The sequence below is a fragment of the Aphelocoma coerulescens genome, unplaced genomic scaffold, assembly GCF_041296385.1.
Source record: "Aphelocoma coerulescens isolate FSJ_1873_10779 unplaced genomic scaffold, UR_Acoe_1.0 HiC_scaffold_97, whole genome shotgun sequence".
Taxonomy (NCBI): Eukaryota; Metazoa; Chordata; class Aves; order Passeriformes; family Corvidae; genus Aphelocoma; species Aphelocoma coerulescens.
The window spans coordinates 885546-906711 of NW_027184078.1; the positions used below are offsets into that span (position 1 = coordinate 885546).

General features: G+C 48.9%; 2 protein-coding genes across 2 annotated transcripts; both read right to left on the reverse strand.

Annotated features, from left to right (window-relative positions):
* Positions 1 to 1418: 1418 nt before the first annotated feature.
* On the reverse strand, positions 1419 to 5002 carry LOC138102638 (zinc finger and SCAN domain-containing protein 22-like). The gene is made up of 4 exons (XM_069000363.1): positions 4941 to 5002; positions 3858 to 4377; positions 3226 to 3391; positions 1419 to 2122 (listed from the first exon to the last, which is right to left on the reverse strand). The coding sequence occupies exons 2-4, from the start codon at positions 4140 to 4142 to the stop codon at positions 1428 to 1430; spliced, it is 1146 nt and encodes a 381-aa protein (XP_068856464.1). The 5' UTR covers positions 4143 to 4377; positions 4941 to 5002; the 3' UTR covers positions 1419 to 1427.
* Positions 5003 to 6904: 1902 nt separating this feature from the next.
* LOC138102642 (butyrophilin subfamily 3 member A2-like) lies at positions 6905 to 18919 on the reverse strand. The gene is made up of 14 exons (XM_069000367.1): positions 18780 to 18919; positions 18296 to 18344; positions 17109 to 17242; positions 16507 to 16863; positions 14665 to 14952; positions 14169 to 14267; positions 13599 to 13625; positions 12645 to 12671; positions 11345 to 11371; positions 10799 to 10825; positions 10443 to 10469; positions 8978 to 8998; positions 8824 to 8850; positions 6905 to 7569 (listed from the first exon to the last, which is right to left on the reverse strand). Exons 3-14 carry the CDS (start codon positions 17179 to 17181, stop codon positions 7085 to 7087), a joined length of 1485 nt encoding a protein of 494 aa, XP_068856468.1. The 5' UTR covers positions 17182 to 17242; positions 18296 to 18344; positions 18780 to 18919; the 3' UTR covers positions 6905 to 7084.
* Between the last annotated feature and the right edge of the window lie 2247 nt (positions 18920 to 21166).

The following is a 21166-nucleotide window of genomic DNA, read 5'->3' on the forward strand; positions in this document are numbered from 1 at the left end:
TCCAGGGAGTTAGTGGGGGCAGGGAATTGGGGATACCCCAAATTTCCTGGGAGGGGTAAGAAGGGATTTGGGGAGACCCCAAATTTCCTGAGGGGGATGTCCCTGAGAGGGATGGGAGTGGCAGGGATTTGCAGGGGGGGCAGGGATTTGGGGAGAGCCCAGAATTCCCTGGGGGGGGAAAGTGTGTCCCTTACAGAGCACGGGGATTTGGGGAGATCCCGGATTTCCCGAAGAACAGGAATTTTTGGCTCTCACCCCCCCCCCTCCCCCCACCCCGAGTTGAACCACGAGGCCAAGAAGGGACAAAAATCCATTGTTCCAGGGAAGGAGGGGAAAGCTGGGGGAGGGCAGAGCCTGAGACCCCCGGGAGACCCCCTGGAGAACCCCCAAAGACCCCCCGGAATGGCCGGTTGGGGTCGGCCAATGCTGGTGCAGGACAGGGAGTCCTGGGGCCACCAGGTCATGGGAACATTCCACCCCCTGTGTGGGACCTCTGGGAGCAGGGAACGGGATCATGGAGCCACCAGGTCATGGGGACCAACAGCCACGGTCCCACCACCCACGCTGGATCTCCGGGAGCAGGAAAGGGATCGTGGAGTCAACCAGCAGCTCATGTCCATCCTCATCCATGCTTGATCCACTGTAGGACAGTCCTGGGACCACCAGCTTCTGGGGGACACCAGTCCCACCCGTGCTGGACCTCTGGGAGCAGGGAATGGGATCACGGAGCCACCAGGTCACGGGGCACATCCCTTACCTGTGCCCCATCCCTGGGATCAGGGAGCCAAGTCCTGGAGCCTTGGGCTCATGGGGTCCATCAGTCATGGTCCCACCATCCCTGCTGGATCTCTGGGAGCAGGGAAAGGGATTGTGGAGTCAACCATCAGCTCATGTCCATCCTCATCCATGTTTGATCCACTTCAGAACAATCCTGGGGCCACCAGGTCCTGGGGGACATCCCTCACCTGTGTCCCCTCTTTGGGACCAGGGAGCCAAGTCCTGGAGCCACCAGGCTCGTGGAGCCCATCAGTCATGGTGCCACCACCCCTGCTGGACATCTGGGAGCAGGGAATGGGATCATGGAGCCACCAGGTCATGGGAACATCAACTCATCATCCCACCACCCCTGCTGGACCTCTGGGAGCAGGGAACGGGATCATGGAGCCACCAGGTCATGGGAGACATCAAACATCAGCTCACGTCCATCATCATCTGTTTTTGACCCACCTCAGGGCAGTCCTGGGGCCACCAGCCCCTGGGGGACATCGCTCCCATCTCCGGGACCAGGGAGCCAAGTTCTGGAGCCCCAGGGCTCGTGGGGCCCCACCACACCTCCCATCCCCCCTCCTCCAACCCCCCCCAAGCTCCACCACCCAGCGCTGTCCCCCCACGGCCACCAACGCCCCCCGCCCATCGCCCGCCCGCTGTCACTTGTCCCTGGCCGCCGCCCGGGCGTGGATCCGCGTGTGCCGGGCCAGCGAGGACTTGTTGCTGAAGCTCTTCCCGCAGTGGCCGCAGGGGAAGGGCCGCTCCCCGGTGTGGGAGCGCTCGTGCACCGTCAGATCCGCCAGGTACTTGAAGCTCTTGCCGCACGTCCGGCAGGGGTAGGGCCGCTCCTGGGTGTGGCTGCGCCGGTGCATGGTCAGGTTGGACTGCTGGCTGAAGCGCTTCCCGCAGGCCGGGCAGGGGTACGGCCGCTCGCCGGTGTGCGAGCGCTGGTGCTTGTTCAGGTCCGAGGGGTTGGTGAAGCTCTTCCCGCAGGCGCCGCAGCCGTACGGGCGCTCCCCGGTGTGCAGGCGCCGGTGCGTGGTCAGCGTGGACAGGTGGCCGAAGCGCTTCCCGCAGGCGCCGCAGCCGTACGGCTTCACCCCCGTGTGCGTCCGCTCGTGGGTCTTCAGGTGGGTCAGGCGGCCGAAGGTCTTCCCGCACTGCCCGCAGGGGTACGGCCGCTCCGGCGGCTTCTCCGCGCTCCCGGCGTCCTCCGTGGGGTTTCCCGTGGAAGCGGTGGGGTCCCGCTGGGTTTGGCGCCGGGGGGTTCCTCTCCGGGCGGGAATCGCGGCTCTGGGGATGTCGGGTGGGTGTTGGGGTTGGGGAAGGGGCAGCTCTGGGGCTGTGATGGGACCTGTGCGGGAGAGGATGAGGTCCATGGGGTGGTTCCCGATGGGGAATTTCCGGCTGTGGCCCCTCCATGCTCCGGTGCGGGTGGGGAGGGTCCGGCTCCCACCACTGACCCCCCAAACCCACCCATGGGAGGCCATCAGGACCATGGGGAGAAGGGTGAGGTTGGACCTCCAATCAGGCGGGGTTTGACCCAAGGAGACGGTTTTGGAGCCCAAGGAGATGATTTTGTGCCCATTGAGATGTTTTCGAACCCAAAACGGATTTGACTCAAGGAGATGGTTTTTGACCCAAGATGGTTTTGAGCCCAATGAGATGGTTTTGAGCCCAAGACGGTCTTTGAGCCAGTGAGATGGTTTTTGACCCAAGGAAATGCTTCAGAGCCCAGCAAGATGGGTTTTGAGTCCAAGCTGGCTTTTGAGCCTAAAGAGATGATTTTGTGCCCAGGGAGATGGTTTTGAACCCAGTGAGATGGTTTTTGACCCCAAAAAATTGGTTTTGACCCAAAGGCACGGTTTTGAACCCAAAACGGTTTTTGACTAAAGGACATGGGTTTTGACCCAAGATGGTTTTGGAGTCCAAGGAGATGATTTTGGCCCGAGGACATGGGTTTTGACACAAGAAAATGGTTCTGGAGCCCAAGATGGTTTTTGATCCCAAGGAGAAGGTTCTGAGCCCAAAGAGATGTTTTGAAGCCCAAACAAGATGGGTTTTGAGCCTAAGAGATGGTTTTTGACCCAGTGAGATGGTTTTGTCCCAAAGAAATGGTTTTTGACCCCCAAAAAGTTGATTTTGACCCAAGGACATGGTTTTGAGCCCAAGATGGTTTTGTGCCCAAAGAGAAGGTTTTTGACCCCAGGATTTTGGTTTTGGCTCCACTGAGATGGTTTTGACCCCCAGAAGACAACTTTTGGGGCCGCTGAGATGGTTTTTGGGTCCCACCACCTCCAAGCTCCCCCGAGATGGTTTTGACCCCCAGAAGACAACTTTTGGGGCCGCTGAGATGGTTTTTGGGTCCCACCACCTCCAAGCTCCCCCGGCTCCAGTGGCAGCACCTTCACCCCGTTTTTGGGGTGGGTGAAGGGTCTCCTGCCCCCATCCCCGTACCTCCTTCCCGCGGCTCCTCTTCCTCGGCCACCGCCTTCTCTTTGCCCGGAGCTGCCTCCTCCCGGGGGGACTCCGATGGGGATGGGGGGCTCGGTGGGACCCCCAAAGCTCCAGGGTCCTCCACGTCCCCGGGGGCCACATCCTCGACCTTCACCCGCACGGTGACCTGGGGCACGCGGGAACAGGGACACGGAGCTGCTGAGGGGATTTGGGTGCCCAGGACCCCCAAAAGATGCCAAGGAGATTTTGGGGCCTGGGACCCCTAAAAGCTGCAGAGGGGATTTGGGTGCTGGGGATGCCCAGGAGTTGTGGAGGGAGTTTGGGTGCCTGGGACCCCCAAAGGCCCCAAAAGGGTTTTGGGTTCCCAGGACCCCCCGAGATGCAAAGGGGATTTTGGGGCCCAGGACTCCTGAAAGCTGCCAAGGGGATTTAGGCACTCAGGACCCCCTTTCCAGTCTCTGTTTGGGGGCTCCCCTCTGGAATGAGCTTGGAATCCATGGTGGGGAGGTCTGATGGGGTGGGATGTAGTGGGAGGAATGGAGGGGGGAGCGATTATTCCCAATTTCGGGACCAGGAGCCCCTCGGAACCCCCCCAACCGCATGTCCAGACCCCTGCGCCACTCCGCTCCCACCTGCTGCTCCCAAATCCCGGCGGGATCTCCGTGGCCCAGCTGGAAGCTCTCGGCCAAGGCCACGGCCTGGGCGCAGGACTCGGGGTGCCGGACCCACACCCAGCTCTGGATGTCCTCGGGGAGGATGCTCAGGAACTGCTCCAGCACCAGCAGCTCCATGATCTGCTCCTTGCTGCGCACCTCGGGCCGCAGCCACCCCTGCGACAGCTCCCGCAGCCTCCGGCAAACATCCCGCGGCCCCGCCGCCTCCTGGTACCGGAACTGCCGGAACCGGAGCCGCCGCATCTCGGTACCGGCCCCCCCGGACCCCGCCCCGGGACCCCCGGGAAGGGCCGGGACGAGGCGTCGCGTCCACTCCCCGCGGGGCCACCGGCGGCTCGAGGGCCCGCCCGTGTCCCCCCCCCGCCGGGTCCCCCCCCTCCGCGGGGTCCGGGGGTCGCAGCCGCCAGCGGGGCCGGGGAGGGGGGGTCTCCATCCTGCCGGGCTCCGTCGTGACCCCCCCGAATATCCCGATGCGGATCTGGGGAAGGGGGGGGGGGGGACAGGGGATGGTTAAGGAAAGACCCCTCCCCCACTCCCATCCTGGCGGTCCTCCCCAGCTTTACAACCCCCCCTCGCCTTGAGGACCCCCAGGACCCCCCCATCAGCCCCACCTGACCCCCAGGCCCCCCCGGCCCCACCTTGCCCCCAAAAGCCCCCAGACCTCTGTAAAGTTCCCCCCCCTCGGAGTCCATCGAGACCCCCGTAATTGGGGTCCCGACTCCCCCCGGCCCTGGGGTTCCGAAACCCCCCTAGACCTGGGTCCCGACCCCGCAGCCCCCCCAAACCTGGGGGTCCCGAAGCCCCCTCCCTGCCCTGAATCCCCCCCCAGACCTGGGGATACCACAGCCCCCCACACCGGGGGTCCTGGACGCTGCCCCATTCAAACCTGGGGTCGCGGAGCCCCCCCGGACCCAGGTCCCGGCCCCCTCCCATCCCTGAACCCCCCACCCAGCCCTGGGTCCCGCAGCCCCCCCGGACTTGGGGTCCTGCCCTCCCGCTCCCCAAACCCTGGGGGTCCGCAGCCACCCCCCCCACTCAAACCTGGGGTCCCTCCCGCAGCCCCCCCGAGCTGGTCCCGGCCCCTCGCCCGCCGCTCGCCGACACAAAGGGCCGGAGCGGCCGGGCGCGGCCCCGCCCCCGAGGGGTCCCGGGGGGGTCCCGGGGGGTCCCGGGGGGTCCCGACGCCCCCAAATTTCTCCCCCCCCCCCCTAAATTTCCCCCCCCGGCCCCGCTGTACGTCGGGGAGGTGGCGAAGCACCGCGCCTCTCATTGGGCGAGCGAGCTGTCAGTCACGGGAGGCCACGCCCACGCGCGGGGCTGGGGCGGGGGTTGGTGCTCTGATTGACAGCGCAATCAGCCAATGGAAGGGCGAGATACGGCAAAGAGGTGGGACATGGGCAGGAGGGCACGCCCCCACTGTGCGGCGGGGTTGGGCATGATTGACAGCTCCAACAGCCAATGGGAGTGCGAGAGGTGGGAGGAGGCGGGGGCTTGGCGGGAGGCCACGCCCACTCTGTTCGCCCGCGGCGAGTGGGGCCGGGGTGACCCCAAACCGGGGGGGGACACAAAGGGGACCCCCGAAACACCCCTGAGGGCACAAAGGGGATCCCCCGACACGCCTGGAGGTTTCTGGAGGCTCCCGGAGGGAAATTCCAGGGAAAACCGGGAAAACCCGGGGTTTTTAATCCAGGGAAAATCGGTAAAAAGTGGAGGGTTTATGAGGCAAAAAAACGGTAAAAAGTGGGGCTTTTATCCAGGGAAAACCGGGGGAAAATGGGGGATTTATCCAGGAAAACCAGTCCGGGATGGGGGTTTTATGCAGGGAAAAACCAGTCAGGAATGGGGGTTTATCCAGGGAAAACAGGTAAAGAGCGGGGGGCTTATCCAGGGAAAACCCGGTAAAAACTGGGGCTTTTATCCAGGGGAAAAACCAGTCAGGAATGGGGGGTTTATCCAGGGAAATCCAGTAAAACGTGGGAATTTTATCCAGGGAAATCCGGTCCCAATGGATTTGAGGACAAAAACCCCTGGGCACTCCCCAGAGCCTCCCCAGAGCCCCCCAGTTTCCCCCAGACCCTCCCGCTGCAGATCCCAAAACTCCTCCAGAACCCTCCAGGGACCCCCAAGATTCCTGGGTGGGAATTTGAGCCTGAAAAAGGGGAGAGAGAATAGGAATATTTGGGTTTAGAGGGGGTCATTTATTTGCTATTTCTGCAAATTTAAAAATCCCCCAAATTTAATCTGGTTTGTTCCTGACACCGACTGGAAAACTGGGGGGTCCGGGGGTCCCGGAGGAGTTTCGGGAATTCCACAGGAGTTTCTCCCTCAGGTTCTTCCCGGTTTTTCCAGCTGAAGGAGACGGGATCGAGCCCCCTTCAACCTCCTCAGAGATGCCAGGAAAAAAAAGGCCAAAATAACCCCCATTTTGGGCAAAATTCCCTCTTTTATCTCCTTTTCCTGCTGCAAATTCTCCCACCGGAAGTTTCAAAGTTCTCAAAACTGCGATTATTTTTTTTTTCTCCTTTAAAAGAACTTTAATTCATTTCTTGATACAAAAAAAAAAAAAAAAAAAAAAAAAACAAAACAAAACAAAAAAAAACCGGGAGAATTTGGCCATCCCAAAGCCCAGGATGGGATTGAGCCCAAGAAAAGCAGGGAACACGAAACACGGGGAATGTGCTCGGGAGAACGAGCAGGGAAAATCTCCAAACCCACTTAAATTCACACATTTGTAACAATCGCGGTTTGGAATGGGAACAGAAACTCCTCCAAGGGATTTCTGAACCTCATCCCAGTTTTCTTTCAACCAATTATTTCTTTTTAAAAATGTTTAGAATTTTCTTTTTTTATTCTCCTCTCCTCTCCTCTCCTCTCCTCTCCTCTCCTCTCCTCTCCTCTCCTCTCCTCTCCTCTCCTCTCCTCTCCTCTCCTCTCCTCTCCTCTCCTCTCCTCTCCTCTCCTCTCCTCTCCTCTCCTCTCCTCTCCTCTCCTCTCCTCTCCTCTCCTCTCCTCTCCTCTCCTCTCCTCTCCTCTCCTCTTTTTTCCATGCTTCTCTCCCTCCCTCCTTTCCATCTCTTTTCCCCTCCATGGCCTCAACTTTCCCCAGATTCAATTTTCCATCCCTGACATCCTGGATTTGCCTCTCCCCTCCTTCCCACGGAGCCCTTCCCTCATCCCATCCGGATTTAAAGCGGCACCGGCATCGGCACCGGGCGGATCCGGAGCGTCCCCTCTTCCCCTTGGGATACAAACGGGAAGAACTTTCCCGAGGGATCCTCCCCGGCCCCCAGCGACATCCCCGCCACCAGATCCCTCTGCTCCACGTCATAAAATTCCAGCCGCTCTTCCTCCGAGTCCAGGAACACGCCGAGCACGGAGAGCCCCCGGCTCTGCTCCCTGAGCAGGCGGCTGCGGCTGCCGCTGGAGAAAAGCTGTCCCTGGGATGCGCGCAGAGCCCAGCAATGCCGGGAATGCCGGGAATGCGGCCCGGGAAGGCTCGGTCCGTCCCGCAGCACTCCCAGCGCCCAGTCCCGCTCCCGGGGCAGCTCCACCTCCCAGTAGCGCTTCCCGGCTCGCAGCGCGTCCCTCGCCAGCAGCACCGGCACCCGGAGCGGATCCTGCGCATCCCCGAGATCCAGGGGCCGCGCCTCGGGATCCAGCGCCACGGGAACTGCGGGGAACGGGAAGGATCCCATGAGCGGAGCGGCCCCGGGAGCTCCCGGCGGCTTCCGCGAGGGATTGGGACATTCCCGGGGAGTGCAGGGGATGTGGCCACTGAGGAACCGAGGGCCCGCTGAATCCCTGAATCCCCAAATCACAGAAACCCCCAATCCCAGAATCCCAAAATCCACAAATCCCTGAATCCCTGAATCCCAGAGTCAGTGAGGTCCTGGGATGGTTCAACAAGGAATTCAAATGCTCCCTGGAACAGGGGATGTGGCCATTGAGGAATTGAGGGGCCACGTCATCCCTGAGTCCTGGAATCTCCAAATCCCAGGGTCCCTGAATCCCAGAATCCCAGAATCCCCAAATTCCTGAATTCCAGAATCCCAAAACCCCATTCTCTCAGAATCCCAGAGTGGGTGAGCTCCTGGGCTGACTGAACAAGGAATTTTGACATTCCCTGGGACAGAAGATGCGGTCACTGAGGAAATGAGGGGCTGGCCTCGGAAACCCCGAATCCCTGCGTCCCTGAATCCCAGAAGCCTGGAATCCCCAAATGCCTGAAACCTTGGGTCCCACAATCCCCAAATCCCAAAATCCCAGAATTCCTGAACTCCAGAATCCCAGAGTCCCACATTGGGTGAGGTCCTGGTGTTGATCAAAACGGAATTTTAACATTTCCCCGAACAAGCAAGCGGCCCCTGAGGAACTGAGGGAACAGAATCCCTCAATCCCTGAATTCCCGAGTCCCCAAATCCCAGAATCCCAGAATACCTGAAACCTAAAATCCCTAAATCCCAGAGTGGGTGAGGACCTGGGGTGGTTCAACAAGGAATTTAAACATTCCCTGGAACAGGGGATGTGGCCAATGAGGAACTGAGGGGTCACGGGATCCCTGAATCGCTGAATTCCCAAATCCCTGAAACCCCAAATCCCACAATCCCTGAATTCCTGAATCCCCAAATCCCACAGTGGGTGAGGTTCTGCATTCATGGAATGGTTTGGGTTGGAAGGAGCTGAAATCCCATCCAATCCCATCCAATTCCATGGGCAGGGACACCTTCCACTGTTCCAGGCTGCTCCAATCCCCTCCCAGTGCGGCCTTGGGCGCTTCCAGGGATGGGGAATCCACAGCTTCCCTGGCAATTCCATTCCAATCCATCCCCACCCTCACAGGCAGGGATTTCTTCCCCAGATCCCCCCCAAATCTCCCGTTTCCCCGCCGGAAGCCGCTCCTTGTGTCCCGCCATTCCCTGCTCACCCGCGTGGCTCCGGGCGTCCCAGAAATCTGTGGGAAGGAAACGGAAAGGGGAATTTCATGGATCTGTTGGGCAGCGATTTCAATGATTGCAATGAACGAAAGGAATTGACTGGAGTGAAATGGGGCAATAAAATGGAATTTTTATCCCACTTACCCAACTCGGCTCGGAGTCGCTCTGGAAAGGAGAGAAATTCCAGTTATTGGCACTTCTTCACTGGGAGTTTTCCAGGTCAGACAACCCCAATCCACGGAAAATCCCGCCACACCAGGGGTCGGTATTTGAATTTTTGAATTCCAATTCAGCATAAAGAAGTAGCAGGGTTTAATTAAAATTAAAGGGGTTTATATTTGTGGGTTTCAATGAAATTATCCAGGTTTTTATTTGTGGGGTTCTGTATAATTATATCTCATATAATAGATGGGATCTAATAATATATAGCCAAATGTAGTAATAAAAAATAGAGTATTATATAATAACAACTTTCTATTACATAGAATATGTAACTATATAATTTATATGCAGTTCATTAAATATAATGTATGGGGTATATAACACCTCACTACTATGATATATAATATACATCTATTTTACATATTATGTGTAAGGTAGTATATAGAATATATTATTGTATATAATATATCATAGAACAATATATAAAATTAGAATGCATTATATTATAATATATAGTATATCACATACATTTAATGTAATATAATATAACATAAGATAATGCATTATAATAGAAGAATATCGTTATCGTATTCGATTGTTCTATTATATAGTATAATTATTTTATATACTCTATAATATATTATTATTTATTATAATTTATTTTCAGATTATATAACATTTTTAATATAAACATTTTAAGAATTACGTGTAATATGCATAATATACAATTGCTATATAATAGAAATATAAAATTTCTATTTTTAGAATTTACATTATGTGATTTATTAATATGTTCTTTCTCTAAAATATATATATTATAATACACGTATTATAATATATATATTGTATATATACTATATATATACTATACATGTATATATTATATACAATATTATTATAATACGTACAATAATATGTAATATATGAAAATATACAGTTATATAAAATGTATTACTATTTATTGAATATATTACTGTATAATATATAGTAATAAATAATATATGAAATATATAAATATAATATATAATATGTTATATATTTGAAAATAATATATATTTATAATATATAAATATATATTTTAATATATAATATAGAATGTAATATTTAATATATAATATAGTATGTAATATATAATATATAATACAGTCTGCAATATAGAAGATATAACATATAACATATAATATATAACATATAATATATATATAATATATAACATATAACCCACCATATATAATAAGATAATAACACTCTCTCCTATGTTGTATATCCTATATAATAATATATAATATGTAACATATATCATGTATGATATGAAATGTTTAATATTCGATTCATAAATATTCACCATATCACACATGACATAAAATCCGCCCCATGAGACGATGATATCGAATACATCACATAAACCAAGTCTCGCACACGACACCGACACAAAACAATCTCTTACCGAGTCGCTGATTTTTTTCCAGCTTTCCTGTGGAAAAACAACAACTTCCCTGAGCTCCGCGGGCCCTCGAGGGGCCGGTGCAGAGCTGAGATCCCCGGGCAGGAATTCCAGCCCTGAGCAATCCCCGGCGGCGTTTCGCCCTTTGGAATTGTTCCCGTGAGGAACGGGTGGGGTTCAATTCCCCAAAGCCAAGGCCGGCATCAAATGTTGGGATTGGGTTGGCTGGGAAAACCCCGGAGTTTCACTTCTGCCCTTTCAGCGGCTCTCAGAGCTGCTGGATAATTAATAGTGAGGTCATTAATATTAATTGCATTTGATATGAATATAATTTACATAAATTGAAGAAATGGATTTACCTGCTTCGGCCGTGTTCCTCGAGAACTCTGAGTCCATCAACAAGCCGGGAAAAAGGGAGAAAAATCCGTAAATTCCCGAGGGGCTCAATTCAGGGGTAAAATTTTAAAATTTTTAAAAATTTAGTTCAGGACGAAAATTCAGGAGCGAAATTAAATAATTAAATAAATAATTAAATAAGTAATCGAACAAATTTAATTTAGGACCAAAGCTTAGAAGTACAAAATAATTAAATCTAATTCAGTAAGATTTAAGAGTAAAATAAATTATATTTCATTTAAGAGAAAAATTATTTTAATTTAATTTAATTTAATTTAGGTGAAAAAAGGATGGGGATTTAAAGTATTTCTTTGTCCTCAATTGTTAAAGCTCTGACAAGGAGTTTTACTGGAAAATAGGAAATGAATCAATTGGAAAATGAAACGATTAGAAAAGAAATCCATTGGAAAGAAATCAATTCGATTTTATCCTCATATAATGATCCGCATCTCTTTTTGGGATAAAACAGCACCCTGGAAGAATGAAAGGAGCAGGAGAATTGTTCTTACCCAGCTGTGCCTTCAAACGGTCTTTTTCTGAAATAATTGAGACATTAATTGATAAATTTCTGTTAAAAACTTCAATTATGACGTGGTTTTGACCACTTTTTAGTCCCTCTTTTTTCAATAAACTTCAATAATACTTAAAAAAATTAATCAAATAAAAATCAGTAAATCAAAATGAAATGAAAATTCATACATAAGGATTAATTAAATAAAAGTTAGTAAGTAAAGATAAATTAAATGAAAAGTAATTACATAAAGATTAATTAAATTAAATTAAATTAAATTAAATTAAATTAAATTAATCCTCCACCTCCCAAATCCACTTTCCAAAAATCCCTTTCTCACCAGCTGGATTTTGGAACATCCCTCAGGCCCCTCAGGAAGAGCCCCAGACTTGTGTTATTTAGAGACTTCCATTAATTAGCGAGGAAACAAATTGAAAATAATTCATTAAGGAGGAAATAAACATTAATGAATTAAAGAGGGAATAAATTCCAGTTGAAATCATTGAGCTCCCAGCAGGGCCTCGTTGCCATTCCCACAATTTCATGGGGAATTGAGGCTGAAGAGCCAAAACTTTGGGGTGAAATTTAGCAGGAAATGGGTCAGGGAATCATGGGAAGGTTGAAACATAATAAAATATTAATAATTAACATATTGATGTTCAATATTTTACTTATGCAATACTTAATAATTTTGTAAGGTAATTGTATGTTAGAATATATAGCATATTATAGAATACAGTTATGTACATTTATATTTTGCATAATTGTAGCTTTAATTTTATATTAATTAATACGTAATTATATATTATAATACACTATATTATAGTCTACTCTATGGCATTCTATTCTAGATTAATTATATGAAGTAATTAATACATAATAAATACATGATCTAGTAATTAATTATATATTAACATTCATATTAATGCATCATCAATAGCATTCATTATATATTATATATTGAACATCACCTAGAAATATGTTAATATGTTATTTTAACTACGATGTGTTACAATCATAACGACATTGTTAATTCTATTAATTTATCATTTTTACTATTCCGCCATCCCGTCCCTTGGAGCGTCCCAACACTTTTAATACTTTACTCAATTATTTGATGCCCATTATCTTTAGGGTGGCTGCAATTAACGGCCCTGCGAGATCTGCCCGAATTTGGGCGCCGTTGAGGGCTCAGCAAATCAAAACTGCGACCAACGGCCCCCAAATCCCGCTGGGATTCCCATCCCAGCCGCCAGAACCGCTGGGATGAATCGTCTCTGATTCCCGGGAATCTTCACCTGCCGCCGCCTCCTTCCTCGAGCGCTCTGCAATCAGAGAGATCCAGGAGTAAATTATTGGTCACGGCAAACCTTTCTGTATTCCTACAGATTTTACATATTTGAATATTTTATTTATTTTCATCTTTTACGGGGGTTTCTATTTTATATCATTTATATTCATATCTCAGGCAATATATGTTTATATATTAGATTTGTGTGTTGGAAGTTCTGTTATGGTCTATTTCATATTGTGTATTATACATTTCTTAGTGAAGTAGGAATAAAATATTTCTATACAGTTTATCTCAATATATTTTGTAAATTGTATTTTATACACACTCCATTTTTATATATTATTTTTATATATATACGATACATTATCTATTTCATTTTATAAATTTCCATTTTATATAAAATAGGCTTCTACAATAAATATATATAAATCCGGACATGCTTTTAATAATATTATTATTCTCTATATTTGCACATTGTATAAAATAATTGTATTAGTTTTGAAACAAATTGATATATAACAGATAGTATAATTACAATAATATATTATAATATATATTATATCTACTATATAGAATTTTATTATATATTCTATATTATTATAATTATATATAAAATAGTATCTATAATATATAATCGTTATATTATAATGTAATATATATAGAAAGCATAATATATATAATTTTTTTATAATATAATAATATAATAACAACCATAATAATAGCGCATTATTTTGGTATTAATATAATTGATTATATTGTAATATCTTATAATTGTATTATGAAATAATTAATATCTACATTTATATATCATAAATCTGTAGTTATAATATAAATATATTGCAATGTATTTACTATACGTAAAATACAGTTCTTCTCTCTCTTACATATTTATTGTCTCATATTAAATATCTCATTTCCGTTTCTATTTAGGGTTTTTATGGCGTTTTTCCCTCCTCACCTGCTTTCCTGCTTTCCATTAAACTGCCTGCAAAAACAAACAATCTCCATTATTTTGTAAGAAAAACCATCTTTTAAATATGATTCCAAATTCTCTCATTTTATAATGAAAAATGTATTCAAAATCCACAATCCCAGGAACTTCATTAATATTCTGTAAATATCCCATCATCCCGGTGTCCTGAATCCTGAATTTAATTCTCCACCCATTAATTTTTTCCGTCTCCCTCTCAATCCCACCTTTCTGATTCTGATGTGGAAATGTTTCTTTTAAGGTCATAAATAATAATAATACTTTTTACAATAATAAAATAATAATAAAAACAATAAAGAAAATAAAAACATAATAACTATTGCTGTTAAAATTAATAATTAGAAGTGAAATAAAATATTTAAAATAGGAAAAAATTAAATAAAATAATTAAAAATCAAATAGAATTTAAAAGAGTAAATAAAAAATATATATAATTATAAAGAAATAGAATTAAGTGTAATTTACTTTAATTTATTTTTAATTTAAGGTTTTCATTTGGATTTGGGGTTGTGGTGAATTAGAAGTGGGAATACTCACGTGTCATTTTATAAACCCCGGCCCCGAGAATTCCCAAATCCACACTTAAAATGGTGAGGGAAGCAATCATCCAGGGGGATGTGGAAGGGAAGAAGGAATCTGGAGAATAGAAATGGAATTGTGAGGTGAGGGAAAACAGGGATCTCCAGGTCACTGCAGGGTCCTGGGAATGTCCATGGGAATGTCCCAATCCCTCCCTCCTCGTGTCCAGGTCACTGCAGGGTCCTGGGAATGTCCATTGGAATGTCCCAATCCTTCCCTCCCTCCTCGTGTCCAGGTCACTGCAGGGTCTGTGCTCTCCCACTGGAATGTCCCAATCCTTCCCTCTCCAAGCTAAAATGGATCTCGGATGCACCAGGACACAACGAGGGATTTCTTCCCACATTATTCATCTTCCCACAGGTCACCGACCTGGGACTGGGGGTCTGGGATCTCTCCAAGGGCAATGGACAGCAGCCACCACCCGATCCCGGCTGATCCCTCAGGGGTCACTCACCTGCAATCCGGACTCGGGATTCCCGCGTGGCATTGAGCACCTCGTTGACCACCCTGCAGGACACTTCCCGGTCCGATCCCGGCTCCAGGCTCATGGAACTCACGACATCGAAGATGCCGGAGGAAGGGCCTGGAGTGCTCTGAGTGGTCACTTCCTCCGGCCGTGTCTGGCCTTGGCTGTCCAGCCAAACCACGGAGGGCACCGGGAACCATCCCTGGGATCTGCAGGAGAGGCTGATGCCGTTCCCAGCGTGTCCATCCAGGAAAACCGAGGGCTCGGCACCCTGAGCTGCACAACGGGAAAAATCCAGCTCCAACAAAGGGCACACAAGGAATTCCCTCAGCAAATGGGATATTGGGAAAAAATTCTTTACTGGGAGGGTGGAGAGGGGCTGGAATGGAATTCCCAGAGGAGCTGTGGCTGCCCCATCCCTGGAAGTGTCCAAGGCCACCTTGGACAGGGCTTGGAACACCCTGGAATAGCGGGAAGTGCCCCTGCCCATGGAAGGGGGTGGAACAGGATGAGTTTCAGGGTCCTTCCCACCCAACCCATCCCGGGATTCTCAGGCTCATGGTGGGAAGCCTCCATGGGTTCCTCCATGATAATTTGCAAATTAATCAGATTTCTAATTCTAATTCCCATTAAATTGCTGGGAAATGGCTCTTCCTCTCCATCCTGGTTCCCACTGGGATGGAGTTAATTTCTCTGAGGAGCTGCCTCAGATTTGGGAATGATGCCAACCATCCATTGTTTCTCATGGCTTTTCTTTCTCTCTCTTTGTGTCGTTTTCTTTCTCCTCCCAGTTTTTCCTGTTTTGATCTGGGTTGATTTTGGTTATTAAACTGTTCTTATCCCAACTCAGGAATCTTCCTTGGAATTCCTCCCTGCTCCCCCAAGGGAAGGGGAGTGAGGGGCTGGGAGGGGCTCAGCTGCCAACTGGGGTGAAACCATTAAAATCAGGGATTTTTACACCATTTCTTGTTTCATTTGCGTAACTTTCCCATCAATCCAAAGACACCTTTGGAATGACTTTGTTCTCTCCACAAAAAGCTGGAATTTAGCTAAGGTAGGATTGCCCTGATGGGAAATTTGTTGCTGCAATAAAGTGGGATGACACTGCGAGCAGGTGACAATTGGGATACTGGGTGGAAAATGGGGCAGAATTTTCCAGCTCTTTCCCTTCCTGGGCAGAAATTCTTCCCCTCCGAGATATTTGTATGGACTGATGGGATATTTTTCTGGATTGATTGGATACCTGTATGGATTAGTGGGATATTTATACAGATTGATGGGATATTTCCATGGATCGATGGGATATCCATATGGATTGATTGGATACTTGTATGGATTGATGGGATATCTGTATGGATTGATATTTCTATGTATTGATGCGATACTTGTATGGATTGATGGGATATCTGCATGGATTGATGGGATATCTCCATGGATTGATATTTCTATGGATTGATGGGATATCTGTATGGATTGATGGGATCCCCACCCAACCTTCCCTTCTCCAGATTACCAGGCCCAGCTCCCCCAGTCTCTCCTCATCCAGACCCCTCCTCATCCTTGCGCACCCTCTCCAGTCGATCCCTGTCTTTCCTGAATCCTGGAATCCAAAACTGAACTTCCTGAGCCAAATTGTGACCGGGACAGGTCCCAGATTTACCTGAGACTCAATGAATCACCTCTAGGAAAACAAGGATGGGAACAGTCGGAACGTGGACCCGCATTGTTCCACAGCTTGGTAAGAAGTCCATAACCCAAATATCCCGGGAAATTCCCGGGGATGCCTCTGACTTCATGGGAAAAAGCAGGAATTTCTTCCCTGGCACCCACCTGCCACATCCAGGTCCACCACGACCTGGTCGTACCAGTTGTCTAGGAAGACGCTGCAGGTGTATGTCCCTTTGTCCGAGGGACGGACGTTCTTCAGGAGAAGGGACAGATTTCCTTGGTGGAATTCCGACAAGAAAAACTCCGTCCTGCCCCAATAGCCCTCGAATTCCAGAAATGGATTTTGAGGGGTTTTCCCATCAAAAGTGGCCACAGCACTTTCTGTGGAGCGCCCAGAGAAGATCCACTGGATGGAAAGTTTCTCTGGGATTATTTTGCCTTGTAGCTGGCAGGGCAGGACGGCTCCATTCCCAACGACTCCAAGGATGGGGCTGTCAGGAGGAATTATGCTGTACTGGCCTGCAAGGAGAGAGAGGTGGGAAAATTGCCCATCCTGGGATCATCCAGCCCTGGAATGGTTTGGGTTGGAAGGGACCATTAACGGCCTTGGGAGTTGGTGCTTATCAAAGTTCGCATCAGCGCTTCCTGTGGGAAACTGGGATGTGGGAATGCCAGAAAAAACAGCTGGGAGAACAAACAGATTTAGGCTGGGAATGAATTCCCTTCCTAAATAAAATTGGGATTGGGACAGAACCAGGGATTACCTGTGACCCTGGGAAGGATCTGTAGGAAAACAAGGATGGGAAGAGTCACTGCCGGCCAGAATCTGGATCCCATCGTTCTGCACCTCGGGAAGACATCAATAACCCAAATATCCAGGGAAAATCTCACCAGGCTCCTGCCAAGCACAGACACACAACGGGAAGAGGGAATCAAACCAGAGCCGTTGGTTTCTCTGCATTTATGGGGAAATCCTCCGAGGTGTTTCAGCCCCTTTGAGGGAAATCAGGAAAAGGGCAGGACCAGCTGTTTGTCATGAAATTCAGGCAGTTGAGTTGTGATTCCCAGACTAAATCCAAGCCCAGGCAGATGTGGATAACCTCGGGCAGGGGAGAAACAGAGGCAGAATGCCTTAAAAAGCTCCTTCACTTCCCAGTCCTGCTCCCAAACATCCACTGTGCCCTGAAGCTCCGCACGTGGATTCCCTGACTCCTGTTGGCCTCATGGAAAGTTCTGGTGCCAGGTGGAGGAAGAAGCCGGAACCTCCAGAACAGATCCTCAGAATTCCCAGAAGGCAAAGAATCCCCAGCTCTGCTCCCAGCTCTGGATAGGCTCGAGCCCCTCCGGGTCCATGCTGGACCTGGAGATCCCAGAATGGAGCCCAGAATTCCAGGTGGGGCACAGCGGGACAATCCCTGTCCTGCTCCTGCTGCCATTCCCAATCCCAGCCAGGACCCACCTGGACACACCTGGGCTCATCCAGGGCCTTTCCCAGCTTCCCAGGCCTCCTTCCCACCTCCTGTCCCAGTCCCTTCCCTGGGCAGGACAGAGTTCCTTGGACATCCCTGAGTTCCTCCTGGCACGGGATTGGCAAATGCAACCCGGCTGATAAAATCATGGAATACCCCGAGTTGGAAGGGACCTTTCCCAGATTTCCAGCCCCTCTCCCCCAGGCTGGAGCCTTGGTTGTCCTGCAGGAGCTTTTCCCACTCCTGCGCCCATCCCGGTGGGGGCTGATCCATGTCCAGCCGCGCATTCCTGAGGGAAGCAGAGCATGGAATCTTCTAAAGTCCAAGCATGGGGCAGCAGAGAGCCGAACATGAAAGTAGGGATTGGGATTGTGGGATCCCAGACCTCCTGCACTGATGTTTGTGTTGAATGATTAACTCCAGTGCAAATTCCCTTTTCCAAGAATTCGGATGAACAAAGGAAGAATAGAAAGGATCCAAACCTCCAGAGCCGTTCCTCTCCGGTTTTTGATTCATTTCTGTTTTGTGCTCCTTCAAATAAAACCCAAACAAACAAATAAAAAAAAACAACCCAAAAAAAAACCCCAAAAAAACAAACAAAAACAAAAACAAAAAAAAAGGCTAAAAATTCATTTTAAAAAGGGAAAATCAAAATAAACTCCATGGAAATCACAACCAACCTTTCCATGGCTCATTCTGTTAAAAAAGGTCCCAAATCCCAGTATAGGCTTGTTTTAAGCATGAGCAGATTGTTTGATCCATTCAATTAAGGCAGCAAAGACATTAAAATGAAAGGATTTTTAACAACTTCCCTTAAAACCACCCACAAATAACAGGAATTCCCACCAAAGCAAAAAGAAATTCCAACCTGGAATCATTCCCTGGGGGATATCAAGAACAAACCACCAGCTCCGTGTTCTCCAAAAAACCCCTCAGCGCGGACATTTCTATTCCAGCCAGGCTTACCTGAACAGCCAGATCCGGAATATCCATGTTAAATTCCACGTGAATCATGGAATTGTGGAATTTTTGTACTCCCTGGAGACGGATCTTTTCCACATCTGTGGGGGGACAGAGTCCACAAGTTCCCGCACTCGATCCTGCAAGTTTTGAAAAGGGACTTTGACCACAAAAGGCTTTTTTGTCCTCGGGTGCAGCATTCCAGCCAATCCCGACGGCCGGAGCCGGACATTCCAAAGGCTCTGTTTGCCAACAACATCTCCATCCAAAGGGCAGCGGGAAAACGCTTCAAATCTGTCCCCAAAGCTGCAGGAAAACCAGAACCTCCCCAGCAGCATCTTTGCAGTGTGTGAGATTCGGGCGTTGCTTTATCCTGCCAGGACGCGCTGCGGAAATCGTTCCCTCACACCCGGATCTCGCCCAGACTTTTCCCAGATTTATCCATTAAATACACCCAAAGAAATTCTCCTTCGCTGGTTCTGATTTGCACAATTCTCAGTATTCCATCTCCGATTGGTTATTGATCCCTTTGCCTTCAAGGCTAATTTCATTCTCTGGTTTTCTTATCGGTCTTTTCCCAGCCCGGGGATCTCCAGTGGCACCGGGGGCTGACGTCTGTTCATGTCCATTCATCTCCTCTGGATCTCCTGTCCACGTGGAACTCTCGGAGTCTGGGAATCTTCTCTTTGCTGGCTGGAGCCCATCAGGCCTCACCCAGCGAACCCCAAACCCTCGGTGAACGGAGTCTTTGAAGGAGGAACCTCACTTTCCACCCGTCCTTGGCAAAGGGGAGCAAACCCAGCACTGGAGTGATTTCAACTTTTTAAAAGCTGTCTCATTTCCAACACGGCAGCTCCTTTTTCCAACCTGGTTTTCCCAGAAATCAGAAAACAGCTGGAATGGGAGCGGGAGAATACCAAATTGGGGGTGGAGGGTCCCAGCGGGAGGACTCGGAGCTAAAATCGGGAATACACAACACAGAGCCCAGGGGGGAATCCACGGATATGGAAAAATCTGTGGAATTTAGAGCTTTAAAGTTCCAAGATTTTCCAGCTTTGGTTATTCTTGCACCAGTTTTATTTCTGGATTAGGGAGAGGGGAGTGTCGGGGTCTCCTGCCCCCGCCATGTAGCCCTGAGGGGAGGCACGAGGTTTCCCTGCCCCTGGTCAGCCTCGTTCCCCATTGGTTGGTTTGTGTTCCCTGCACGGGCAAGGACCCTCAGGTCCTGACTGTAACAGTTCCTCGGCAGAGCCCGGGCACGTGGTTGGGGAAATAAACATCTCTGAAACATCTAGCAAGAATCCGTCCATATATATTTCCTTTCCACGGGACTCCTGGTTTGATATAGGCATTACAGTATCCCCACTGTAACAAATGGTGGGGAATTGTGAGCAGAACGATCCCTGATCCCTAAGCGACTGATTTGTGTGAGTAAACCCTGGAATCTTTGGATTCCTCTTCTTGTTGTTGTTTTGCTATTCCATATCTAAACTATGGAGGAACCGTGGGAAGATTCTTGGCTTTCAGAGCCGCATATGGACATTTATCTTAAACTTAAAATGATTCTTGAACAACGATTTGTAAATTTTAGCTTGATTCAAGCTCAGAAAGAACTGAAACACTTCCTGGCATGGTTGTTTAAGAACTTTTTCTATGTTTCTTGGGATTTAATTCTTACCAAGGGCTTTTGGAAGACCGTTTGGGCCCAGTTAATATTTGAGTCAAAATATATGCCGATGGAAGAATATTTTCGTGAATATTATTTAATAACCGAGACTGTTGAGCAATGTCAGCTGTGTCCTGGTGAAGGGAAGCCTGGCTCAGGGACCGTGCGACCCAGGCCACGTGTACCGAGCGCTCTGCGAGCAGCAGCGAGATGGTTCCCGTGCGCGGGCGGAGCCACGCGGACCACAGTGTGGTGGAGCAAGCCCTGTGATCAAGAGGGGCGGCGCACGGGCAGCGGCTGGCAGCGGCGGAGCGGAGCCGTGCCCAGCCGAAACACGCGCTGGAGCAGGGTGTGGGGGGGTCATCGCTCGGGGGGCCCACTGAGATGCAGCACCTGGCAGTGGCAACGCAGCTGAGAGCAGAGGAGGCGACTCACGGAGAACGGAGCAGCGCGGCCCGGCCCGGCCCACGCGGCCCCGAACGTGACCCCGGGAAAAGCACGCAGGCACCAGCAGCCCCGATAATTCCAACACGGGAGCGACCGAAAGAGAGAGCAAAAACCCAGCAAGACAGAAAACAGCAGCCACTCGGAAAAAGGAAAAGACCATATTAGCTAAGAACTTAGGGACAGTGAAATGGTATCATGTTAAACAAAATTATGGTTTTATAACAAGATGTGATAACCAGCAAGACATATTCGTGCATAGAACTGCTATTAAAAAGAATAA